Raw genomic sequence first — 21,307 nt, 5'->3', positions numbered from 1 at the left:
GTCTTGATTGTTTTCTTGTTTCAATTGGTTCTCTCTCCATTTTTTCGAACCGGGTTGGGTTATATATATCGAGCACGGGACACATAAGTCTGGTATATTTCTACGGAGTACATCACAGCTCATCGTTGTACTCCAACCTAGAATAGTCATGGGAAATTGGGCCATTATTATAATTTCCTGTTGTAGAACGCCAAGATCGATAGTCAACTATTCAAATGGCACTCTTTACCCCGAGGCTTTAAGAACAGATAGACTGGCAATCCAATTAAGGTTGTTACCTTCCATGGGTATCACAGCGTCAATATATAGCCTTCTATTTCTATATACATGCACCACATATTACGCAGTAAAGACTGCAAAAAAATTTCTAAGCACCATCTAAGTTCGCGTATCAGTCCATCGCATCAAGCTGATTCTCCGTCTCAACGGCCTCATTCTCCGAAACCAGAATACCCACACAGCACTCCCCTAGAATCGCATCCCAGTTTACCCACGGGTGTATCTCGAGGAATAATTTGCCTGAGTCTTTCCCGGCACCCCTGAGGAGCTCGCCCTTCCCGCCCGGGTGGAAGGGGAGATAAGGGCTGATATTGTAGACTTTCCCCTGGTAGGACGTCCATGCGTCTGAACCCTTCCGGCCGTTCTGTGATTTGAGCATCGAGGGCGTTACTTTAATTAAGTTTGGTGGGAGATTCGCGCCGCGTAGTTTATGGTTCGGGTTCGAGGTGAGCGCTGCCCAATCTAGAGGGGAAAACCCCGGCTCGAGAACTGCGCGCTGTGAAGCCTTTTTGGCTGGTTTGAGGGTCACGGGTGTCGGGGAGAGAGAGTTCATGCTGGAGGCGGGGCGACTGCCTTGTGGTACGCGGAGGGACGATGCGGCTGACGGGGGTGGGCTGAGAGTGTTGCTGGCGCTTGGTCTTCCGCTCGGTCGGGGAGGAGGGAACCGGCCAGCTGGTGGAGAGAGGGTGCTTTGCGGTTGTGGCCGGGATTGCTTTTGTAGTGCCGGTGGTTGTAGCCTTGAGGGAGGAGGGGGAGGCGGCATTAAGGAGGCGTCTTTTGCGACGGGCGGCTGTGCTGAAGGGCTCGGGTTTGGGTTGGGTTTGGCCATGATATTTGAGGGCGCGACTGTTGCTGACGGAGATCCTAGTGATGGAGTCGTTATTTGGGGCGTTGTATGTTGCTGCGTTTTCTGAGGGGCGGGGCTCTTGTCTGTTTCGTCCTCGTCGAGCTGGAAGGAGGGGACGTCTAAGACCGGGATGCTTGACGCAGATGCTTTCGGTGTCGTTTGAGACTCCTCAGTGGGTTCATCTTTTGGTGCTGTTGGTTGCGACTTGGGAGTGACACTGGGAACAGTCTCTTCGTCTCGCGCAGCGCGGGGGGCAGCCTTCTCTTCTTTCTCTTCGGAGGCGGGTTCGGGACGGCTTCGATCGGCGACAGTTCGCTCGGGGAACCAGCTCGCCAGGGGGTGTCGATAGAGTATGAAGCATGTTGTCGCAACGACCGTGGCAACACCTACCCAGCCCATGAGGGGCAGATATAGTCAGCGAAAGGGTTAACCTTGCAAGGATCGTGGTGTTCGTGAACCCGAAGATAATTGCGATTTAAAATAGCAACGGATGGTCCGTGCATTGCTATCTCCAGTCCTGGCTTGAGCCACTTATCAATCAGCGATTATCATCAGGGGTCTACCTCAGGAGTCTTTTGTAGACTGCTCAGACCGAGCATGAGCTAACTTTTCTTTAGTATGAATATGCACTCTGAGATGACTTTACCCTCAAGATGCTCGCACCAGAGAGGGATCCAATTGAAAGGGATTCTCACGTGACCTCGCGATAAGGCGCGTCTGTAGACAAGTAGAAAGCAAGATAGAGTCAACAGCGCACGACGCGTCAGGACTTTTCCCCATGGATCCTCTCGGTCCCATCTTAGATGGTCTCAATACTGCCCAGAAAACCGCCGTAACATCACCGGCGTCAATTCTACAAGTTCTTGCCCCTCCGGGCTCGGGGAAGACCAAGACATTGACCTCGCGCGTCGCCTACCTACTCGGACACTATGGATACCGTCCGCAAGACGTTATTTGCTGCACCTTTACCATCAAGGCCAGTCGAGAGATGCGAGTACGACTGACCAAATTGGTGGGTGATCAAGTGCAGTCGAAGCTGATTTTGGGCACGTTCCATTCGATCTGCCGGCGATACCTAGTTGTATACGGACATCTGATCGGCCTACGAAAAGGATTTGGAATTGCGGATTCATCGGATTCCTTGGCGATCATACGGGTCAGTATTCGTGCTTTGGTCCGTGTATCAGTTTTGTGCTGTGTTGCTTACGGGTCTGCCTGCAGAGAATTGTGAAGCGATTGCAGCTCGGAATTCAACCCAACACCGCGAGATCCCGGATATCCCACCAAAAGGCACACAACGTTTCTCCGGACGAGGTCGCGAGTAAATACAATAAGGAGAGCAGGTTCCTTGAACATCGCGAGTTCGTTCAAGTATATCGGGAGTATGAGAATGAGCTAGCCACATCAAATCTACTTGATTACGATGACCTACTACTACGATGCGCAGAGTTGCTTAGGAGACACCCGGAGTGTGTATCCAATGTTCAGGTGGTTCTGGTGGATGAGTTTCAAGATACGAATCAAATTCAATACGAACTGATGAACCTTCTTGCGTCTCGGAACAGACGCATCACAGTCGTCGGAGATCCGGACCAGAGTATCTACGGGTTTCGTTCCGCGGAGATCAAGAACCTAACGCGGATGCAGCGATTATACAACGACACTGAGATTGTGCTTCTGGAAGACAATTATCGATCCTCGGGTTCCATCCTTAAGTCTGCTCAGGATGTCATTGAGCAAGACTCATCACGGCCGGCGAAAAAATTACAGCCAACGCACAACTTTGGCACGCTACCGGTGCTACGCAAACTGCCATCTGCCGATGCTGAGGCTCAATGGATTGTGCTGGAGATTAAGAGATGCGTGGGTCTGACGGGAAAGTTATTAAACTATTCCGACTTTGTCATCTTACTTAGGTCCGCTTCGCTATCGCGGCAAATCGAATCTGCCATGGGAAAACATGGTGTTCCTTACCGGATGGTTGGAGGACAGAGGTTCTTTGATCGGGTTGAAATCAAGCTGCTTTTGGACTACCTGCGAGTAATCAGCCATCCAGATAACACGGAAGCACTTCTACGCATCATCAACGTTCCTTCAAGGAAGATTGGCGAGGAGACCATAAAAATGCTGTTGAGCAGCGCTCAGAAGGCCGATAAATCTCTGTGGGACTACATCAAGGATGTAGCACAAGGTCGAAGGTCGACCGAGAAGACTTTGTTGAAACCAGCCAGCCAAGGACTAAGCAATTTGGTTGGGCTAATTGATTACTCCAGGGAGAAGCTCCGCCAGTGTTCTGACCCATCGGCCCCTCGAAAAATGTTGGAGATCGTGATGAAGAAGCTCTCATTCCGCGAATTCCTTACAGCGACGTATGGGGCGAATGATGAAAATAGGTGGGCCAACGTGGAGGAACTTCTAACTCAGGCAGACGATACTACTGGGTCAGAAGATGAAGATAAGCCAGATGAGAGCCTCCCTGAGATTGAGGGTCTTGCTCAGCAGCAAGCACACCCTGGCGAGGAGGCGTTGTCCCAATTCCTTGCGAATGTGGCTTTATCAACCGAGGTTCTTCCACAAGAAGGTGCCCAGGGGGAGGGCCAGGCACAAGAAGAAAAGGTCACCATTTCGACCATCCATGCGGCCAAAGGATTAGAATGGCCTGTTGTATTCGTTCCAGCAGCGTACGAAGGGATTATACCACATTCACGCGCAGAGGATTCCGATGAGGAGAGGCGGCTGCTTTACGTTGCCATGACCAGAGCGCAGGCGCTGTTATACCTGAGTTATCCACTTCGGCAGGCCCGGGATGGTACGGAAACCAGCGTGACATCGTTTCTACCACAAGAATTAATCGCCGGCCGGCTTCGCACGGTTGGGCCGAAATTAGAAGAAAAGGTTGTTTATGGCATTGCAGACGTATTGCGTCGAGAACGTCCGTCGGTCGCAGCCATGGTTGAGGGAATTGGAACCCTTCCTTCCGTATACGATGACCAGTGGACCGAGGATGGACAAGAGTCGCCCAACACAGTCATTCGGTGGGATGGCACTCGAGCAACTGATGATGAACCCTCTAGCAAACGACGGCGGTACGACAACGGGCAGTACCCGGCAAGCACGACAATCACGACAATGACGAGTATGTCCTCAACATATAACATGAGCGGCTCAAGCTTCACGGTACCTACTACCATGTCCGCGGGCTTTTCAACCGCTCGCGAGTACATAGCCAGCGCGGCCATGAAGTCGGAGCAGGAACAACCGGCAGAGATAGAGCGCAAGAGAAAACCGAGGCCGGTAGTTGGGACTCTCAGCGACCGAGCGCCCTCCTCTCAGAAAAGCATTTCATCCTTCTTCGGCCAGCCAGAGCCCCAGCCGACACAACGAAACGAGTCGGGCGCGAGGCATGCCCAGCCGTCGCAGCCTTCTCAAGGCCGGCTTGCTACCACGGCCTATCCCAATAGAAATGTATCCTCGATCAACGCATGTCCGGGCAATACTATCCCTGCGCAGTACATTGGCCATCGTCCTCCAACGCAACAATTCCGCCCGCCTCGTCCGGCTCTTGAACCTTCTGACCCCAACCGCTACACATGGTTGGCTGCTCCCTCGAAACCCGCTGACAAGGCAGATTCACACAGCGGTCAGGTGAACACTGAGGTCATTAACAGGAACGATAGCCGCAAGGAGTCCGCGACGAGCGAGACGAGAAGTTGTGTTGGGACAACAGGGGCTATGCGGCCAGCGACCACGTACCACACAACAACGATGTCAATGATGCAGTCAGGAGGGCAGGCAGCGAGGAGAACATTAGGAATTCGACGCAGTATGAACGGATGGGAGGAACGGATGAAGAGGGAGAAGTGAGAACAAGTGAGCTATAGTAGGGGGGATAGGCGTGTAGCCCGAAGTTGGCTTGGGCGTTTGGGCAGCAGCAGCCTCTTGTCGACTGTGGTCGTACAGAGCCAAAATATGACGCAGTACACTTATGAAGACACGGACAAGTCAACAGAGGCGACGAGGCTGCAGCCGAACGGCGAACACCGCAAGATGGCTGATCAATAATACTGGATGTATGCACCATGATACCGTTTAGGTATACAGACAACGCAACGATAATGACGAATCATCAAGCCCGGCTTATTCGCTCTGTAGTCAGTACTCTCAGTCGGACAGTATGACCTCAGTCAGTTTCATGTGGTCTCGATGTCAGCCAGCCAGCCTACTCACCTCACCGCTCAGTTTTAATCTCGCTCATCGGTCCGCAACCTACCGCATATACTGGGACGGGTGTCCCTGAGACAAAACAAGAGCTTCCCCCTTGACAATTCAGTCTAGATGTGGAGACCAGAGATCTAGAATCAATGATTGCCACCGGCTAACCTGCATACCCGACCATCCACGTACGTATGGAGTTCTCCACGCTGAGTCCGTGCATTGCTGAATCCAGCCAAGGCTGGAGCGGTGAGAGTAAGACGCGAACCACACCATGGAGAGGAACATAGTACGGAGTACTCCAGGCAGCAGAAGAGGTCGGTGACAGGAGTGAGAGGATCGAGCCGGACGCAGAATTCGAGACTGCCCGTTGTAACACCGCAGTACGCTCGAGTCCGCGGTCTACAAATCGAATCGAACGGAATAGTGATCTACATTGAAAGCTAGCAAAAGATTGGGGAGGAGAGAGTGGAACGCTAATAGTCCTGTATAGTTACAGTCCAAACACGGTCGAAGACGAATGAACATGGTTCCAATGAAAGCTTCATGCGGATGCTACGGATACTGGACACCAGATACTCAACCATACCGAATAATCCCTCGTCCCTGCAGTACATTCTCGAACTCGCTAGAGACTCAAGGAGGCTGGAAGTGCTCCGTCAGGTACGTACCTTACTTGGCTGGAGCTGGTAACTCCGCAATTGACTGAGTTGTCTTCGTTCCGAGTCCTCCCGTGGCACAGAGCAGTAGCAAGGCGGAATTGCACCCATCATTGCTTTTTCTATGCCTAATTTGCCCGAAAGTCGACCTTTCCAGCGTCGTTGACTGATCTGGATGGCACCACGCAGCCGAGTTATCCATTTGGTCTAGTCTGTAGGATCTGGGCTCTCATAGGTCGGGTTATTGTTGACATGACTTGAAGCGGTTAGAGCAGTGTCTCTCTTAGTCATCAGGAGTTAGCGGTTTAAGCTATTTTGGGAATGGGCCCGAGTCCTTTATAAATAGGAAGGAGCGCGACTGATCAAGTGACCTTTTTTGTTACGGGTTGGGTACGCGTATTGATACGATAATTGCCCAATGAGAGGCAGGGGAAATGGTATAAGAGTGTTAAATACAATAGGGGGAGCTGTCCCAATCTGACTCTCCCACCAACAGGTGTACCGTATCGACACCGTGTTGACAACTTGTAAGTAGACAAGTAACAAGTAACAAGTAACGAAGACGGAATCAGCCTCACCTTGTCCCAATTGCCACAGTGGCGAGGGCCAGCCTCAAAGCCCAAGAGAGCCTGGGACAGGATCGCGAATTCACGATCCAGAGACCAAATTCCAGACCAGAAAATGGCCAACGGAACATCCGGTTTGCCGCCTCATCTTACTTCGGCTGGGAAGGGCTCCCTGAATATCGCGCCCCTGGATGGCGCTACGTAAGGCGCCTTTCCTCATTCTGCAATGGCGTTCGTGAAATGCTGAGATGCAGAGACCCCGTCCGGGGTCATCCAGCCAGCCGGATCTGGTACAGTGTATACACTAAAGTATACTCAGTAAGATGACTGATCTCAGGCGCTGCTGCTGCTGGCCTGCTGCTAATTTAGTTTGCTGTTCCATTCCCGTATCTGGTTTGAATTCTTATTATTGATTCACGCGATTAGCCTGCTGCTTCGTCTGGAATCTATTCCTCTTTGGTGCAGCTTCGTCCTTGCTTCCGGGGAGCATACAAAAGGCCTCTCTCTCCCCATCCCTCTGTCTCCATACTATCATCAAACACATCTACCAAAGTCATCGTCTTTCTTCATCAGGATCACCTCATTTCACTTCAAGGTTCTTTGTCATTGAGCCTTCTGCAGCGCCAGACATTGTGCCTTGCTCCGCCACGACCTGTCAACCTTCTATATATATACCGGGGGTTCCTTCAGCTACTATTAAATCTCCCTTCCCCACGATATCGATCGATTCAACATCCAACTCTCTCGTCTGTCATCAACCCTGCCATCAATTCAACATGCCGCACAAAGTCAACGAGTCAAATTCCACCCTGTCCAGCAGTGGCAGCAGCACCAGCGGTGACCAAGTTGTGGTCGTCCCCAACCTGCGAGGTATGCATGCATGTCTAGATCGCGAATCTCGCCAGTCACGGATGTCACTAACACGCTGGTCTGCATTCTACAGGGTCTAATAATGCCGGCCCCCGGAAATCACAACCCCCGGTGGTAATCCATAACCACGGCGGTCAGACTTACGATGAGACGAGGCCGTCTGACTGGGATAGACAGCGATGGAAGTAAACTGTTTTTTGCATTTTCTGTCTGGCTTCAATTCAAGCTGCTGGCAGCTCGAGCAAGACCGACCCCGAGCCTGGAATCAGGAATGTGGCTCTGGCTCCTCCTGCATTACTCGCCCTATCCGCGCGGCTTGATACAGAAAAGTGAGGCGGCGATCGACACACCGTCACTTCACTTTCACTTTCCCTTTCCCTTTCTTTTCCTCCCTGTACTAATATTCTTGTTCTGGACTGCATGGCCTTGCATTGTTTTGTTTTATTCATGCTCTTTTGTGATTTTCTCCCTTCTCTCAAGCACACGTGTTCCTCCCCAGGTTCACCAGCTTTCCCCAAACCCTTCCCCAACCTTCCAAGTTGTATATTAAACTTCCCTTTGCTTTTTCCTTCTCTCGTTCGCATAGCGTGGGTGGCTCTTTCTCTTGTTGTTGTGCTGGCTGGCTGGCCATCGTTCTCATGTCATGTCACTCCTTTATTCGCCGACCTGATCACCTCATCACTGGAAAGAGAGGGAAAGAAACTCCTCTCTGTCTGTTTCGGTGATCACTGACCAGTCTATCCCCGACCATCCACCACCCTTCATACCAATCTCCCTCTCTTTTCAGACGGCGCATTTTTCAGTCGGCTGCTGCCTCAGTCGGATCAGGTTTCGGTTTTTACGATCATCATTATTATTCTGACTACTACCACTACTGTATTATACCAGAACACTAACCTAGACGATACAATTTCGGGTTATTCAATGAAGATACATATTATCAACATCATCACAATGATTCTTCCTCTTCACTTAGATTAGCCTTTCAATCGACTGGACTCAAGCCTGGCACTAATTTCAAGTAGATTAAGGTAGTTGGGGCCGAGTTCCTCGCTAAACCTCCCCCCTTTGCAAGAAAGACGGTGAAACACTGAGCACCGAGCAGGTAACTACAAGTAGCCATCCGCCTTGTTCATCCATCTCGACACCTCGCAGTTATAGTCGCACCTTTTGATGCCGAATCCACCGTTTTTGGCTCATTCTTACCCTTGCAGTTGCTTGCTTTTGCTTACCCCGGACAATCTCCGTCTTTCATGAGGGGATCACCCTACCTTCAACCTTGACTTCGGTTCCCCCGTCGTATTCTTCCCCCACGTCTTGGCCCTTTCATCACCCAAGGCTTCAATAACCGTCTTGGCCGAGTACCTATCTAAACTTCCAAAGACCAAGGTAGTTGAGGGACCGCAGCCGCCCCGAACTCATCCACCAATTGGCAGAGTCACTATCTAATGCACGCACGGAAGTGAGCTCTGGCCTCTCTGTCCAGTACAGTGCAGTACTGCAGTGTGCGCACCGACAGACTGAACTCTTGCTGAGTTGGCAATGGCACTGGCACATGTACTGACTTGTACCCCATTCAGATGAGATGGGGTGTCAGGTTCCTGTTACTGACTTTTGCGTGCACGGAGAGCGTTTCGGCCGTTTTCTCCGTTCTTTCTTCCTGTGTTCACTGACTTCCTGAAATACCAAAGTAGATAAGTTAGTGTTTATTTATTTTACTGATACTCTTCAGCTCGTTTACAGTCTACAGTCTGGCAGTATCATTTTTTTTTTTTTTTGGTGAAAAAGAGAATTGTCTTCATATTCATCTTTTCAATGGATCGGAGCTTTGCCAGCTTGCCGTCCATGGGCATGGGGGGTTATGTTAAACTATCTTCTGTAGCTAGTTTAAACAAAAAAATACAAAACAAAAAAAAAGAAAGCTCTTTTGTTTTGGGCTTCTTTTCCCCCTTTTTGTTGGTCTCCATTCTTTTCGCTTCCGGGGGTTGTTAAATATCGTGGGGTAAATGATACTTTTTTTGCTCGTTTTTGTGAGAATCCTTGTTTTGATGCTTTTTTTGACGGAACCTCCTTCCACCAACCAAGAGTGCTCATGCTTCATAACTTAAGCACTCGCAGACCCGAGGGGTGCAGGTGGTGATAAGGTAAAGCCACATTAAGATCTTTATATGACGTGTCGTGTGGGCGAGTGTTGTGTGATTGGGGAATAAAGTCGAAAAGGCAAAAAAAACGTAAAAGAGGAAGAAAAAAGATTAGGAGTCGGACGTCGTCCGCGTCAATCTGTACAAACAGGAGACAGATGCAAGCGGGTCCGGAAGAACTCCAATGGGCTTCGAAATGAAATAACGGATAAATTTCAGGCAGATAGATGCAGTCTGAACTCGAGATGCTCGCGCTTGCAATGCTAGATGTCAAGAATCAAATGGCAGATAGATGCAACTTGGTACACCCAAGGTATGATATGTCACAACATAAGGAGAGAGGGTATGCAATTTTTGCAGATAACAAAAAGAAAATGATTGTAAGAAAAAGGGAAATTCCAGGTCTGTCCTTGCAAGACAGCTGGCGGAACCACTCCAAGGGTTCTATGTAGAGTAAACCAGATCGGCTAAATTATGGCACAAGATTTGCGAGGATATGATAGGCATTCAAATACTAGCAAAGCCTAATATCCGGTGGTGAAGCTCATTTGGGGTTGGAGATATTGTTGGGACACGTAGGCGGACTCCTGCTGGTAGGGGTTGTGGGTCATATACTGCTGCACACTAGGTGAAGGTGTCGGCGACGGTGAGCACGCGCTAGGCACCTGGACTGTCTTCACATAGCCAGCATTGGTACCATTGACGAAGGCTTCATTTTCAGGGGTGATTGGCGGGGTGATGTAGCCGTGTGGCATGTTGGAGGGATGAGGAGCCTTCTGCGGAGTAGCGAGCCCAATTTCTCCTTCATATGGCTTGGATTCAACGTCTACCATGTCGGACGGGGGGCTCGGCGGCGAGTAACTTGCGATCGAGGCCTGACGAGCGAGGAACTGTTCGAGGATCTTGGAGACCCGGGAATAGTGAGACGATGAGTACTTCCTCGCGAGCACCTGAGATGGCTGGTGAAGCTGCTGTGACAACCCAACCAGCGTCATCGAGTCATACTGCGAGGCCCATTCTGTGTGACGGGGCTGAGGGCGGTTTAGGATGCACCGTGATAGGGCAAGGGATGCCCTCGCAAGGTCCGAGGATGGCTTGGACACGAACTCCCGGTGGAAGAGCGAGATCTCTGCAATGTACAGAGCTAGATGTTCCACTTCCGGGTCGTATGGGGTGTCCATGACTGCCGTCTGAAGGAAGGTGTCGACGGTTGGGTGTCCGATTGTCCACCCAAGTGTTTGCAAGACATGCCATTCCATCTGGATGAACATGTCATCGTCGTACAGGGAGCAGCACATGGACTTGAGTTCCCGGATTGTTGGTACACGATCCTTCTTGTCACCATACTTAGCCGCAATCAACAATGCTGCACAACCAACCAGTTGGTAATGTCTCTTATAGACAACACGCTTGGAGCAGTATCTGTCGAGAAGGTTGACGGTCAAGAACAGGGTCGACGGCAGTAATTGGAAGGCGGTATGGGCTTCAATTAGGAAGTCAAGAAGGTAAGGACGCATGAACCACTGGATTTCCGTTTGGATGTCAATAGATTCGACATCAGCAAGGGTAGAAGCCTGTGGGGTCACATCGTAATTAGCCATGATCTGAAGGAGGTGCGAGGGGCCGTGGATAACCAACATCCATGTCCAGCATGTGGGATAACACGTCCTCACGGTATTCCTCACTCGTAACTCTGGACAATTCATCGGCGATAGCATACTGACGCTCGCGAGCGATCAGCTTTGCATGCTCCTTTGGATCCATCCGGGGAACAGGAAAGTCCTCGTACGACTCCACGAAGAATGTGTCACAGGGTTGGTAGCTCGAAGTTGGGCGTTTGTGGTAGGCCATTTTGTCGAACTGGAAGGGGAGTGTCGAACTGAATAGTAGTATTCAAGGAGTGGACCTGAAGAGCACCGTGTCTTGCAGGGAACGACGGAATTAAGAGAGCGACAGTCGTCAAATTAGTTGTAAAGATTAAGGAGTGGAAATAGTTGGGTAAGTATTAAAGAGTGACCAGCAGCGAGATAATAATCTGTATGCTGGGGTAATGACGGCGAGCCAACGGGGTCGAAGCTTTCAAGGTGGCTAGAGCTAAAAAGAGAGACTGTATTAGTGAAAAGATTATTAAAATATTAAAACGAGAGTAAAACAGTAAAGATCCCGAAACCAAGAAGTAGAGGGTAAGGAGGGAGATTGAGGTTCGAAAAGAGAACGATGCGTTCTGAGGGAACCATATAAGGAACCCCTTGGGGTTGAGTACTAACCCAGATTAAAGGCCTTCGGGCAGAGGGCACAATGCAACCCTTACCGTGACGGCGTGTCTGGCATCTAGGCTGGGGCAAGACGCAGGAATGATCTGTCGAGCTTGAGTCTGGAGGAAACTAGCTCGAAGGGCAAAGAACGAACGAACGTCTTCACCCTAGGAACCAGTGTATGATCGCGGGCCTGGCGGACTCCGGAATGTGGAACAGGAGTACAGGCACAAACCCTAGGAAGGGGTAGGGATATTGTCAGGGGGGGAGGACCAGAATGCAGCAGTATTCACAACGTACAGATTATTGCAACCCAGCGTTCTGCTAAGCGTCTTCGTACAAGATTAGAGTGATCCGTCGGATAGAAAGCTGCGGTTTGTCGAAATCCACATTCAAGGGATCCGGTAAGGTCGAGTTTGATAGGTGCGAATTCGAATTGAAACTGTTCCTGGACACACCGAAGAAAATGGTTAGCCAACCAGTTTCAAGCCATCGGTGTAGATTTGCATTTTCGAATGGACGACAGAGGCCAGTGAGAGCAAGACTGCTCGGTATGTGATGCGCTAGATCGTCCGTCTAAAGTATGCAACCAGGGGACGCATTCCCATGACGACCCCCTTAAATAGGAGATGATAGAGAAATGAAGTCCGTGTGCCTTAAATCAGCATGGATTGTCCACGTAGCAGCGTTTTTTACAGAGAGAATATCTCTGGCATCGTCATTGATGATCATCTGTACATGACTTCTGCTAACCATCAGGCCATGGTGTCCCACCACAAGAGATGGACCCAATTCCCGCTGACCGATAGAATATTCCATGATATTGCACTCAGTTTTTTGACGCAGGTTTCCAGCGTACATTGTCTCTCAGATACTGGATTGCAACGCTCCTGCTCCCGCTGTTCCAAGGTATACGAATGCTGAATCCGGTTTGAACCACAGTTCACCAGACGCACAATGATCTCGAGAACGCTCGCTCGTTGCAAAGACGAAGAGGACCGGCGTGGATTGAGAGGTATATTGCGGGTCGACGGTTTCATGCACCGACTGGCATCTATGCGGGTTGGGTCGAACGGAGTTTGAAGGGCAAAAGAAAAAAAATAGCAGCTCACCTTCCAGCAAATCACAACCGCAAGAGAATCATGTACACGAAAAAAAAGCGTCCTTCAAAGGGAAATAATGAAATTGAAATCAAAAAGACCCTTCTTGTTGCTCTTCTAACCGGCAGAAGCTGAATCAGGGGACTCTAACCGACGATGCCAGGGAATTGACCTCGACTGTCAGATTAGGGGGAGATTCGCCGTTTGAGTTAACAAACGCCGAGGAGGTAAGCGTCGAAGCGGAAGCTGACGGACACGACTCGACTGGAGAGCTGGTGCAACGGATGCAGGATTTGGTCGACAGACGGGACGTCGTCGGCTGTATCTCTACCTGGAGACCAGTCTCAGATCTCTCCGGAGGAATTGACGAGAAGGGGCGAGGGGAGATGGGAGGAGAGGAAGGGAGAGGAGTCGAAGATAGAAGAAGGAGAAGGAGGAGAGAAGAATGAGGAGGAGCGGCTTCTCTCTCCAGGCGGGTGTAGGGGGAGAAAAGAAGAAGAAGAGGATCAAAGGGACGAGGGCCGGAGATACAGGTCTCGAGAGGGTCGGCTGAAGGTGAGCTGCTGTATGGCTGGAGCGTGGTATGGTAAAGCGTGACGGGCCTCCCCTGTAATTGAGTGGGTAAGCGTGTAAGTCGTGTAAGTAAGGTGGGCTCGGGTATTGTATCGCGTATTTGAACCTTCAGCCGGGTCAAATTTGTATGGCTCGTATGGTTCCCGTCTTGTTTCAGCTGGTCTCAGCAGTTGCCAGTCTATTGTGCTTGAGAAAGAGATACCAGTCACCTTGTGATTGCCCCTCGAAGCGCGTTTCGCAGTTGGCCGTTGAAACAGCTCAGTGCAGTGTCCCAGCGTTTAGTTCTTCAGGGTCAGGTCCGCTGGGTCAACTACTGGCTCTTACGAACTATTCAGCGGATTCAGATTGCATGAGGAAAGTTCAGATGCTTGATGGTATTACTGGACCTCACTGACAGTTGAATCGAGGAGATCGCATGGAGGAGACTCGAGAGGAGTCCAGGCTCCCAGCCCCAGCCCGCAGTGATAGGCACTCCTTTTCCAGAACCTCGCAGGGAGCTCGTAAAGGCGAGAACCAATTTGCAAGACGCGGCCTGAGCCCCAGAGACGCCCTTACTGGAAACGTGAAAGTTTATAATAGCACTTAATAAGCTGTACTTCTGTTGGCTGCCACTGATGTCTTTACAAACCGCACCGTAGTTAAAATCCGTAGCCGTGGTCAGTATCGGAATGCTGATATTGATGACGGGATTGAGTCTTCAATTCTCTTGAAGAGAGTGGAAAGGGTCGATGCGTCTGAACTCTGAAGGATGCAACGCATCTGAGAAAACTGACTTCACTGAATTCCGATAACCTTTCTGACGTCGCAGAACCCCCCTCGAGAGGAGCAGCCAAACGAGTGGTCCTTGTTGGTTGTGTGCAGCACCCGCGTTGTGCTGTGGGCTCCTGAGTGGGGAGATCTCCGGCCTCTCCAGCGAGAACAGCGACTCGTTCCCAGCCTGTCCTCCTCCCTGGCTCCATCCAGGAACACCTCGGCTGCTTGGCGCGGCGACTTTTATTCCCCTCGCTGTATTTTATCACAGAGCGAATTGTAAGGATTGTAATTTCTACATCCTTTTTGGCCCTCCCATATCAGCCGCGTTTCGTTAACTGACCAGTCCACACTGGCCACACTGGAGACGTAATTTTAGGCAACGCCGGCTCTGGCCTGTCGATGCCTCCCGAAAAAGCAGTACTTTGAACAACAGACAAACGCACAACCATCTTCTTTTTGATTCTGAATCGGAGTTGCATTATCAGATATCCGTTGGCTGCTTTTGGATGAGTTTGATGTTGTCATTACTTTGGAATTGCGTCCGTATGTCACAAGTGGGACGAATGCGATTTGAGGACCATTTCACGGCTTCCGCCCACATTGCGCGCTACCAATTTCCTTTCAGCTGCTGACGGCCGGTAAGACTGGTTCGCATCCGTCACGGCTTGTACGAATTGTATGAAGTGTACACCTCCGTATGATGACAACAACAACAAGGAAGTACGGAGTGCGAGTAATCTCAAATCAATGTCATGTCCATTCGTATACCGCAGTGCAGTCTCCAATGTCCTCCGCACTGCTGCCTATCAAATCGACTACCTGCAGAGCTTGGGGTCATACTTGCGACCGTGGCTGATATTTCTTTGTCTTGAAACCCACCCGGAGTCCCGAACCCATAGCTGTGAAGGAAAGAACTCTTGGGAGTTGAAACCATTGCGACGCAGCCGATCGCAGCCTTGAATACGACCCGGGATGGATGTCGTGCGATTTACGCAATTTTCTGTCGTTTTGGCCCTGGCGCGACGGTTGTTACAGCTCAACACGCTGCGCCCAAGCGCTGTCAACCTGTCCTCCATCAGTCACTCTGTAGTCTGTACTCTGTCCTCCATGAGCTATAATGCCTATTTGAGCAAGCACGCGACACGTCCACGTCCACGTCCACGCCTTCCGCGCTGGTCCTGGTCACATTTGACAACCCCCCCGTCTCCTGATCTCGGAAATAACTAATAAGGAGTTCAATATTTTCCCCTTTGACTATCATTCATTCACTTTTTATTCACCAAGGCTCGGAAGAGGCTGATGTGGCTGATGGCGTTACTTGTCACTTGCTTCCCCACTGATCTGAACTGCAACTATCAAGGACGTATCAATCTGCCACCAGGGACCGTTGTCATTGAATTTAAATTTCCGCACTGCTGGCTATATCCCCTCGCCATCCCTGTGCTCTCCTGGTATTGAGGCGTTTTGGGGCGACGGGAGCTCCTGGCCTGCCTTACTTCGGAGTTGATCTTCGCGAGCATCAAACGGCCACCTTTGCCTGGTGGAATTGCGAGGTGCTAGCTCTGTGACCAGGACAAATAGTGACGCCGCCATGTCCATAAGCATCAATACAGCGGCTGTTTGATTCCGCTCACTTGGGCTATCCCACGGAATATCTCCGATGTAGATTTGCTGGCAAGTGGCTTGCTGTGTAAAGGGGGCTTACTCATCACATACTACTGGTGAACTAAAGGCGCAGGGGCGAGCAATCAAACAATTCGGATAATGAGCAAGGATGTCCCAAGCCCGCAATATTATTTTCCAGGTTATTGCGCATTAGTGACTCGTACTCGTGGAGAATAGGGAGGCCAAGCAGGCCAGCACGAAGTGATGGACCAACAAACGAACGCAAGCCCAGCCAATATTGCATGATCGCGGGCCTTCCTGCTGCAGGGGCTGGATATCAAACGAATTGGATCGAAATCTCCTTGCGATTGTCCCTGCAGTCGCCCAACTCCAGCCTCCAAATTTCATTTTCACTGCAGGCGCCCTTACGCAGTGCTTGTGTGCTGAGTGAGTACGTTGCGTTGCGGAGCTTAATTTCGCTCCAAGACAGGCAGATTGAATACCTGTATTTGGGTTGAGTGTGTGTAGCTCGCATCGGTACCTCAATACCTGCAAGGATATACCGAACTGCAGTCGCCGTTATTTCGACGAAATTTGCTGGACTTTGATACTCATACGACCAAGTACACCGCATTCGGACCCGATATTACTGCTCACTACTGCAGCCCACTGCGGATCCTGAAAAGCCTTGAATACTCACTTGTTCGCATTTCGGCCAAGTTCCTCGCCGCTCCCGAGTCCCTGGCCACATCGTTCGCTGTCTCGGCAGTTAAAACGACGATGATGGACGGATGATGAACATCAAATTTTAAGTACTTTGACATCCAGACTTCCGAGACGGCCCAAGACGCCTCAGGAAGAGGCAGTCCGTTGTCTTGGACTTGGAGATCTCATCTCCGTGTTATCCCTCTCACCCCAAATGCCAAGATTCAAATCCCACAACGGACTCCGTACCACAGAACATTCGCGGACCCGGAAGGAACGGGAGAGAATTTGACCTCCCTACCAAATTTACGTAGTCCAATTTCCTCATGAAGCAAGCCTGACTCCATTCGGCGTTCACTATCCGGACTACTGCAGCAGGCACGCAAAGAAAAATTCGCGGGTGGGCCGAGTGGAAACCGAGAGAAGGACGGAGGTCTGGAAATGGAAGGTTTCTAGAAGGATTGCGGAACAGCCTCCCGGGGGGGTTACGGTGCAGAGGAACCCAGTTTTTTGGATACGTTGCTATTTTTGACATATCAATTGTTTGGAGCCAGACTGTTTGTTAATATCGCTGCGAGATTTAGGAGGCAGACGATAGTCGGTGTCACATTAGACATCATTTAAAGGGACTTTACCAGTATCCATGATGATGTGTTGTGCCTGGGTCTGGTAATAATTACTTTTGTCAATGATCGTTTGTTTGCACTCCGTACAGTAACTTCGCGGTAACTCTTCATCTTCGCGGTCCTTTCTCGTCTCGTATGGAGACCGGAGCACGTCTCCTGAATTAGTTAACTAGTCACTGGGTGCAGCCCTGTTAGTAACAGTAACAAGGACTGTCTTGATGATCCACTGTGGTTTCTCAAAGCCAAGGGCCGTTTATGGTGGACGACGAGGACTTTAGGTATAGGCAGAACGAGTCGGTGTCCGAACCGTTTGAAGCGTTGTCTGAAGGGGTAGATAGAACCTTCAACTTTGCGCTACCTTCAACTTAACAAAGCCTGAAAGAAGCTTGTCTCTGCAAATTAAGCGCGTGTCGAACAAACCTCATGATATCATGAGACTGAGTTTGTTCCAGCCAATAGGGACCACTGTAATCATACTATGAATTTGCCTCTGCCCCCTGGGTCGGGTCTCAGTTTCATCTCACTCTGCCAGCCCCTCCGTTCGAACTTCGCCGTCACGTCTGAGTTCTGACCGTTGGGCGAAAAGTGACACAGAGACCCTCCGAGAAAAAAAAAAAAGGAATCTTTAGCCTCACCGGAACTGCGGAGATGCCTAACCGTGGATTGAGGCCTCTGCAGCGCCTTCTTGATGGTTCTGCGCGAGTTGACAGCCTTGAATGGGCCTAATATGGAGTCACAGTCACCTTTGGAGCAGGTAATGGAAGACAGTGGGAAGTTAGTAATACATACATACGGAGTACATGACAAGGACCAGCAAAATAACAGCCTTACAAAAGTACAGGTAAAATACCCCAAGGGGCTAAATAGAAATCAAGCGGGCCGGCCGTAGTGTAAATAAACGACTCCACCTCACCCCATAGAACGCAGCCCTCTCTCTCAGACACGCTCAGCACGATTCCTGCTCTGCGTCTGGGTGTTCAGTCCCAGGCCCGGGAACTCGGCGCAAGCGAACACGCGAATTGCATCGTTATCAGTCCAATTGTGGCTCCGCACAGGTCTCATCGGCCGTCGGAGATTATCTACCAAAAGTTTGGCTCGCGAGCTGATCGAATCGATAGATCCTGCGCCCAGAGAACCGCACCAGATCCATGGCGTCATTGATTGACTCGCGTCCCACGTTTCGGGCTTTCAGCGCTTCCCGTTCTGGCCTTTTGCAATCACAGATCAACAATCTTCATTAAAGCCTCCAGCTCTCCTTCGGGCTATTACAGGGTCTTCCTTCACATTCTGCGAATTGTCACTTGCTTGATTGATATATACCATCGTTTGATGCATCCCGAGCACACCTCGGCTATCAATTGAGTCCTGTCCCGCTGCCGCTCAGTACAGTCCACTCCTCGCCCGCGTTTCTATAAGGGGCCCTGGGGCTCATACAAGAATGACATAACGACCGGGATCAAAGGCCTTATCCGCGGCCCTTGGCGGCGACTCAGAAAAGTCCTTTACGCGCGTTGATTCGAGGATCGCGTTAAAGTCAATCGCGCTTATTGCTAATCTGGCGTGTTTGTTCCCAGTTTTCGAACTAATCCTGAGCCTTTCTCCAATCCAGTCCAGGGGATCCCGGCCGGCCGAAATCCAATTCAAGGAAGCCTGGCCCATTTAACTTGGAACGCGCAAGACTGTCAATCCTTCCAAGGCACTGTCAGCCGTCTGTCCCCTCACTACTGACACAGTGACACCCCAAGTGCGAACTCGTCCCCCAAATCGATGCGACCATGGGCTGGCTTAGGTTGCGAGATTGCCTGCGATTGCGAATCGGCCAACTCCTCGACCGGCAAGTTTCTTGTGTGAGGCGAGCTGAATCGTCGCGTCAGCCACCTCCTGAACCAAGGATCCGTCCTGCCATTATTGAACTATACTCCGGAGTACGTAGTAGCCGATGGTGGCATCGCTCAATACTTTGAACGCTGCCAGCGATTGCCATCACATGTTCTGTACGAAATTTGGAGGAGCACCGCGATGATCGCTTTCGACATCGCAGCTCTAAACGACGACCCCGTAACTCTATCTTGATTCAAGTCTGACACGGCACGCGAGTGGCATCTTTCATGCGGAGTCGCGACCACTACTTGTTTGGTCTGGAGTATATTCGAGATCGCCATTCTCCGGTCTTCATAGTCTCTTACCTCTGCTCGCGCGCTGCTGATATGGCCGTGGCGTTTTCTCAAACTCGAGTAACTGCAGCTAGGATATAGACCGCTAGCTTTGGAATAATACGATAGACAGACCTCTCACGAGAAATGGTGATAGATTGGACTTGTGATCGTGAGACGCCGGCCAACACCTATATATAGAGCATCATCAATTTGGAGCACTCTGCCTCACTCTGCCTTGCGCTGCTCACGTTCATCTTGTCGATCAAGGCCAATAAAACCTTTTTCCAAACTCACGACTTCCACAAAATGTCCGTGACTCGCCACCGTTTTCAATACCCGCAGCGCAAAGTATGACCTATCCGAGCTTTATTTGTGGCGAACGAACACAATTTGGTGCCCAATATTGTAGTAGCGAGTAGTCACTGGGCTCGAGTCAAGGCTGAAGAGGAAGACAACCCCCTACTTACTTTTCACCTGCTCTGAACTCAACGACCGCACGAATGTACTGCGAAAAGACTTCAGACAACGATGGTGCAGCATACAGGTCGTGCTGACGCCCAACCGGCAGAGATGTGGCTCATCTCGAAATACCCCGCACCGGGCCGACGATCAAGTTGTCGATTCAGCTGAACTTGCAAGCCTCAAGCCTCTCGGCAAGCGAGCCTTTGCCACTCACAGTCTCACACGGCGCGTCGCGGATGCTGCTGGGAGCATGTACAACTTGATGCAGTTAATGACCAGCCCCTCCTCTTTTCAGCCTCTGCAACTCCTGGGTGCAGAATAGCCACCCTTCCTGCGGGAATTATATCCCTGCGGAATCGTGACATTTTCGCCCTATCAGGCTGTTTACCTTCAAGGGCGGCATATTTAGTCCAAACCGCAAGCCGCGATGGCACAGTTGCGACGAGGGTCTGACTGACGTGGCAGCCCTTCAGGCATTGAACTTTGGAGCATACATCAGACGTGCATATGTCTGTCACGCTTCCATCGCAAAACGCATTGAGATTCGTCTTCGCGACGTTGAGGTCCAGGTCTAACTCGTATCTTACCGACTTCCCTGTTTTCATCAGTCTCTGACACCCCATCCCTGCGCATCTGCGTCCATCAATGCAGTCCTCCCTCCGGAGGACAGTGGAGAGGAAGATGAAGCCTCGAACGCTGGTTTATCTTGGCGCTCATGCAATTGTCGTCCACACCTCAATGAGACGCACAGAGACAGTCTCCCATTGCCATTGTGGTGTCAACTCTGAAGCTTATTGATAGTCTGAACTGGTTGGCTGTCGCTAGCTGGCCGCTGCTTATCTTGTTCCACAGACTCTCAGAGCTCATGTGCATGCTACTGGATGGGCTGCTCTCATGCGAGTCATGCTGCCATGCCGTCTTGGTCTCAAAAACGCGTGCACGCGATGGGCTTGTTCTAGCTTTCGGGATAGTCAACGTTGTGTGATGGCCGGTGACGCCCGGTGAATATTACGCGCAACAACCAGAGAGAAACCGAGGGATCGATTAGGAATAGAATTCGAGGGACTCCGCTATACTTTGCGTGACTGGACGAATCGTTTGCTGACTGGGTCCGAGGTACCATTTGTCCTCAAGGGGCATCACTCCAAAAGAGACCTGACAATCCCGGCCTCTCGAACACTACATTGACACCAGACATCACTCGTAGGTCCAAGTAGACTTCCTTAGGCAGAATGTGGTTCGAAGAGAACCGTGGTCCATCACTTTGGCCATGTGATCACGTGATCTGGAGCTCCGGGTGGAACCTCCGCAGGCGCTAAAATTTGTATCAAGAAAAAAAAGTAGAACACCGCCGAGTTTAACAATTGACCGGACGAGCTCCATCCAAACCCACCTAATCCCCGTGTACTTTTACCGGAATGTCTGCATAACGGTAGGCTCTTTACTCCGAGCCAGAGTACCGTATTTTCTCTCAATACAGCGTCATCGCATTCACCTA

The 21,307-nt window shown here is 50.7% G+C and overlaps 3 protein-coding genes across 3 annotated transcripts; 1 reads left to right on the top strand and 2 right to left on the bottom strand.

Moving 5' to 3' along the window:
- Window positions 1-391: 391 nt before the first annotated feature.
- ASPSYDRAFT_150327 (uncharacterized protein) lies at window positions 392-1,525 on the bottom strand (the record flags this gene model as incomplete). The annotated part of the gene is made up of 2 exons (XM_040841988.1): window positions 392-833; window positions 873-1,525. 2 exons carry the CDS (start codon window positions 1,523-1,525, stop codon window positions 392-394), a joined length of 1,095 nt encoding a protein of 364 aa, XP_040703656.1.
- Window positions 1,526-7,339: 5,814 nt separating this feature from the next.
- On the top strand, window positions 7,340-7,622 carry ASPSYDRAFT_148764 (uncharacterized protein; the record flags this gene model as incomplete). The annotated part of the gene is made up of 2 exons (XM_040841839.1): window positions 7,340-7,433; window positions 7,507-7,622. The coding sequence occupies 2 exons, from the start codon at window positions 7,340-7,342 to the stop codon at window positions 7,620-7,622; spliced, it is 210 nt and encodes a 69-aa protein (XP_040703655.1).
- A 2,476-nt stretch (window positions 7,623-10,098) lies between these two features.
- Window positions 10,099-11,425, bottom strand: ASPSYDRAFT_30679 (G1/S-specific cyclin; the record flags this gene model as incomplete). The annotated part of the gene is made up of 2 exons (XM_040844804.1): window positions 10,099-11,148; window positions 11,213-11,425. 2 exons carry the CDS (start codon window positions 11,423-11,425, stop codon window positions 10,099-10,101), a joined length of 1,263 nt encoding a protein of 420 aa, XP_040703654.1.
- Window positions 11,426-21,307: the final 9,882 nt, after the last annotated feature.

Source organism: Aspergillus sydowii (assembly GCF_001890705.1).
Source record: "Aspergillus sydowii CBS 593.65 unplaced genomic scaffold ASPSYscaffold_4, whole genome shotgun sequence".
NCBI classification, from domain to species: Eukaryota; Fungi; Ascomycota; class Eurotiomycetes; order Eurotiales; family Aspergillaceae; genus Aspergillus; species Aspergillus sydowii.
The sequence above is the reverse complement of the archived record's forward strand: the minus strand, read 5'-3'. Positions and strand labels throughout refer to the sequence as shown.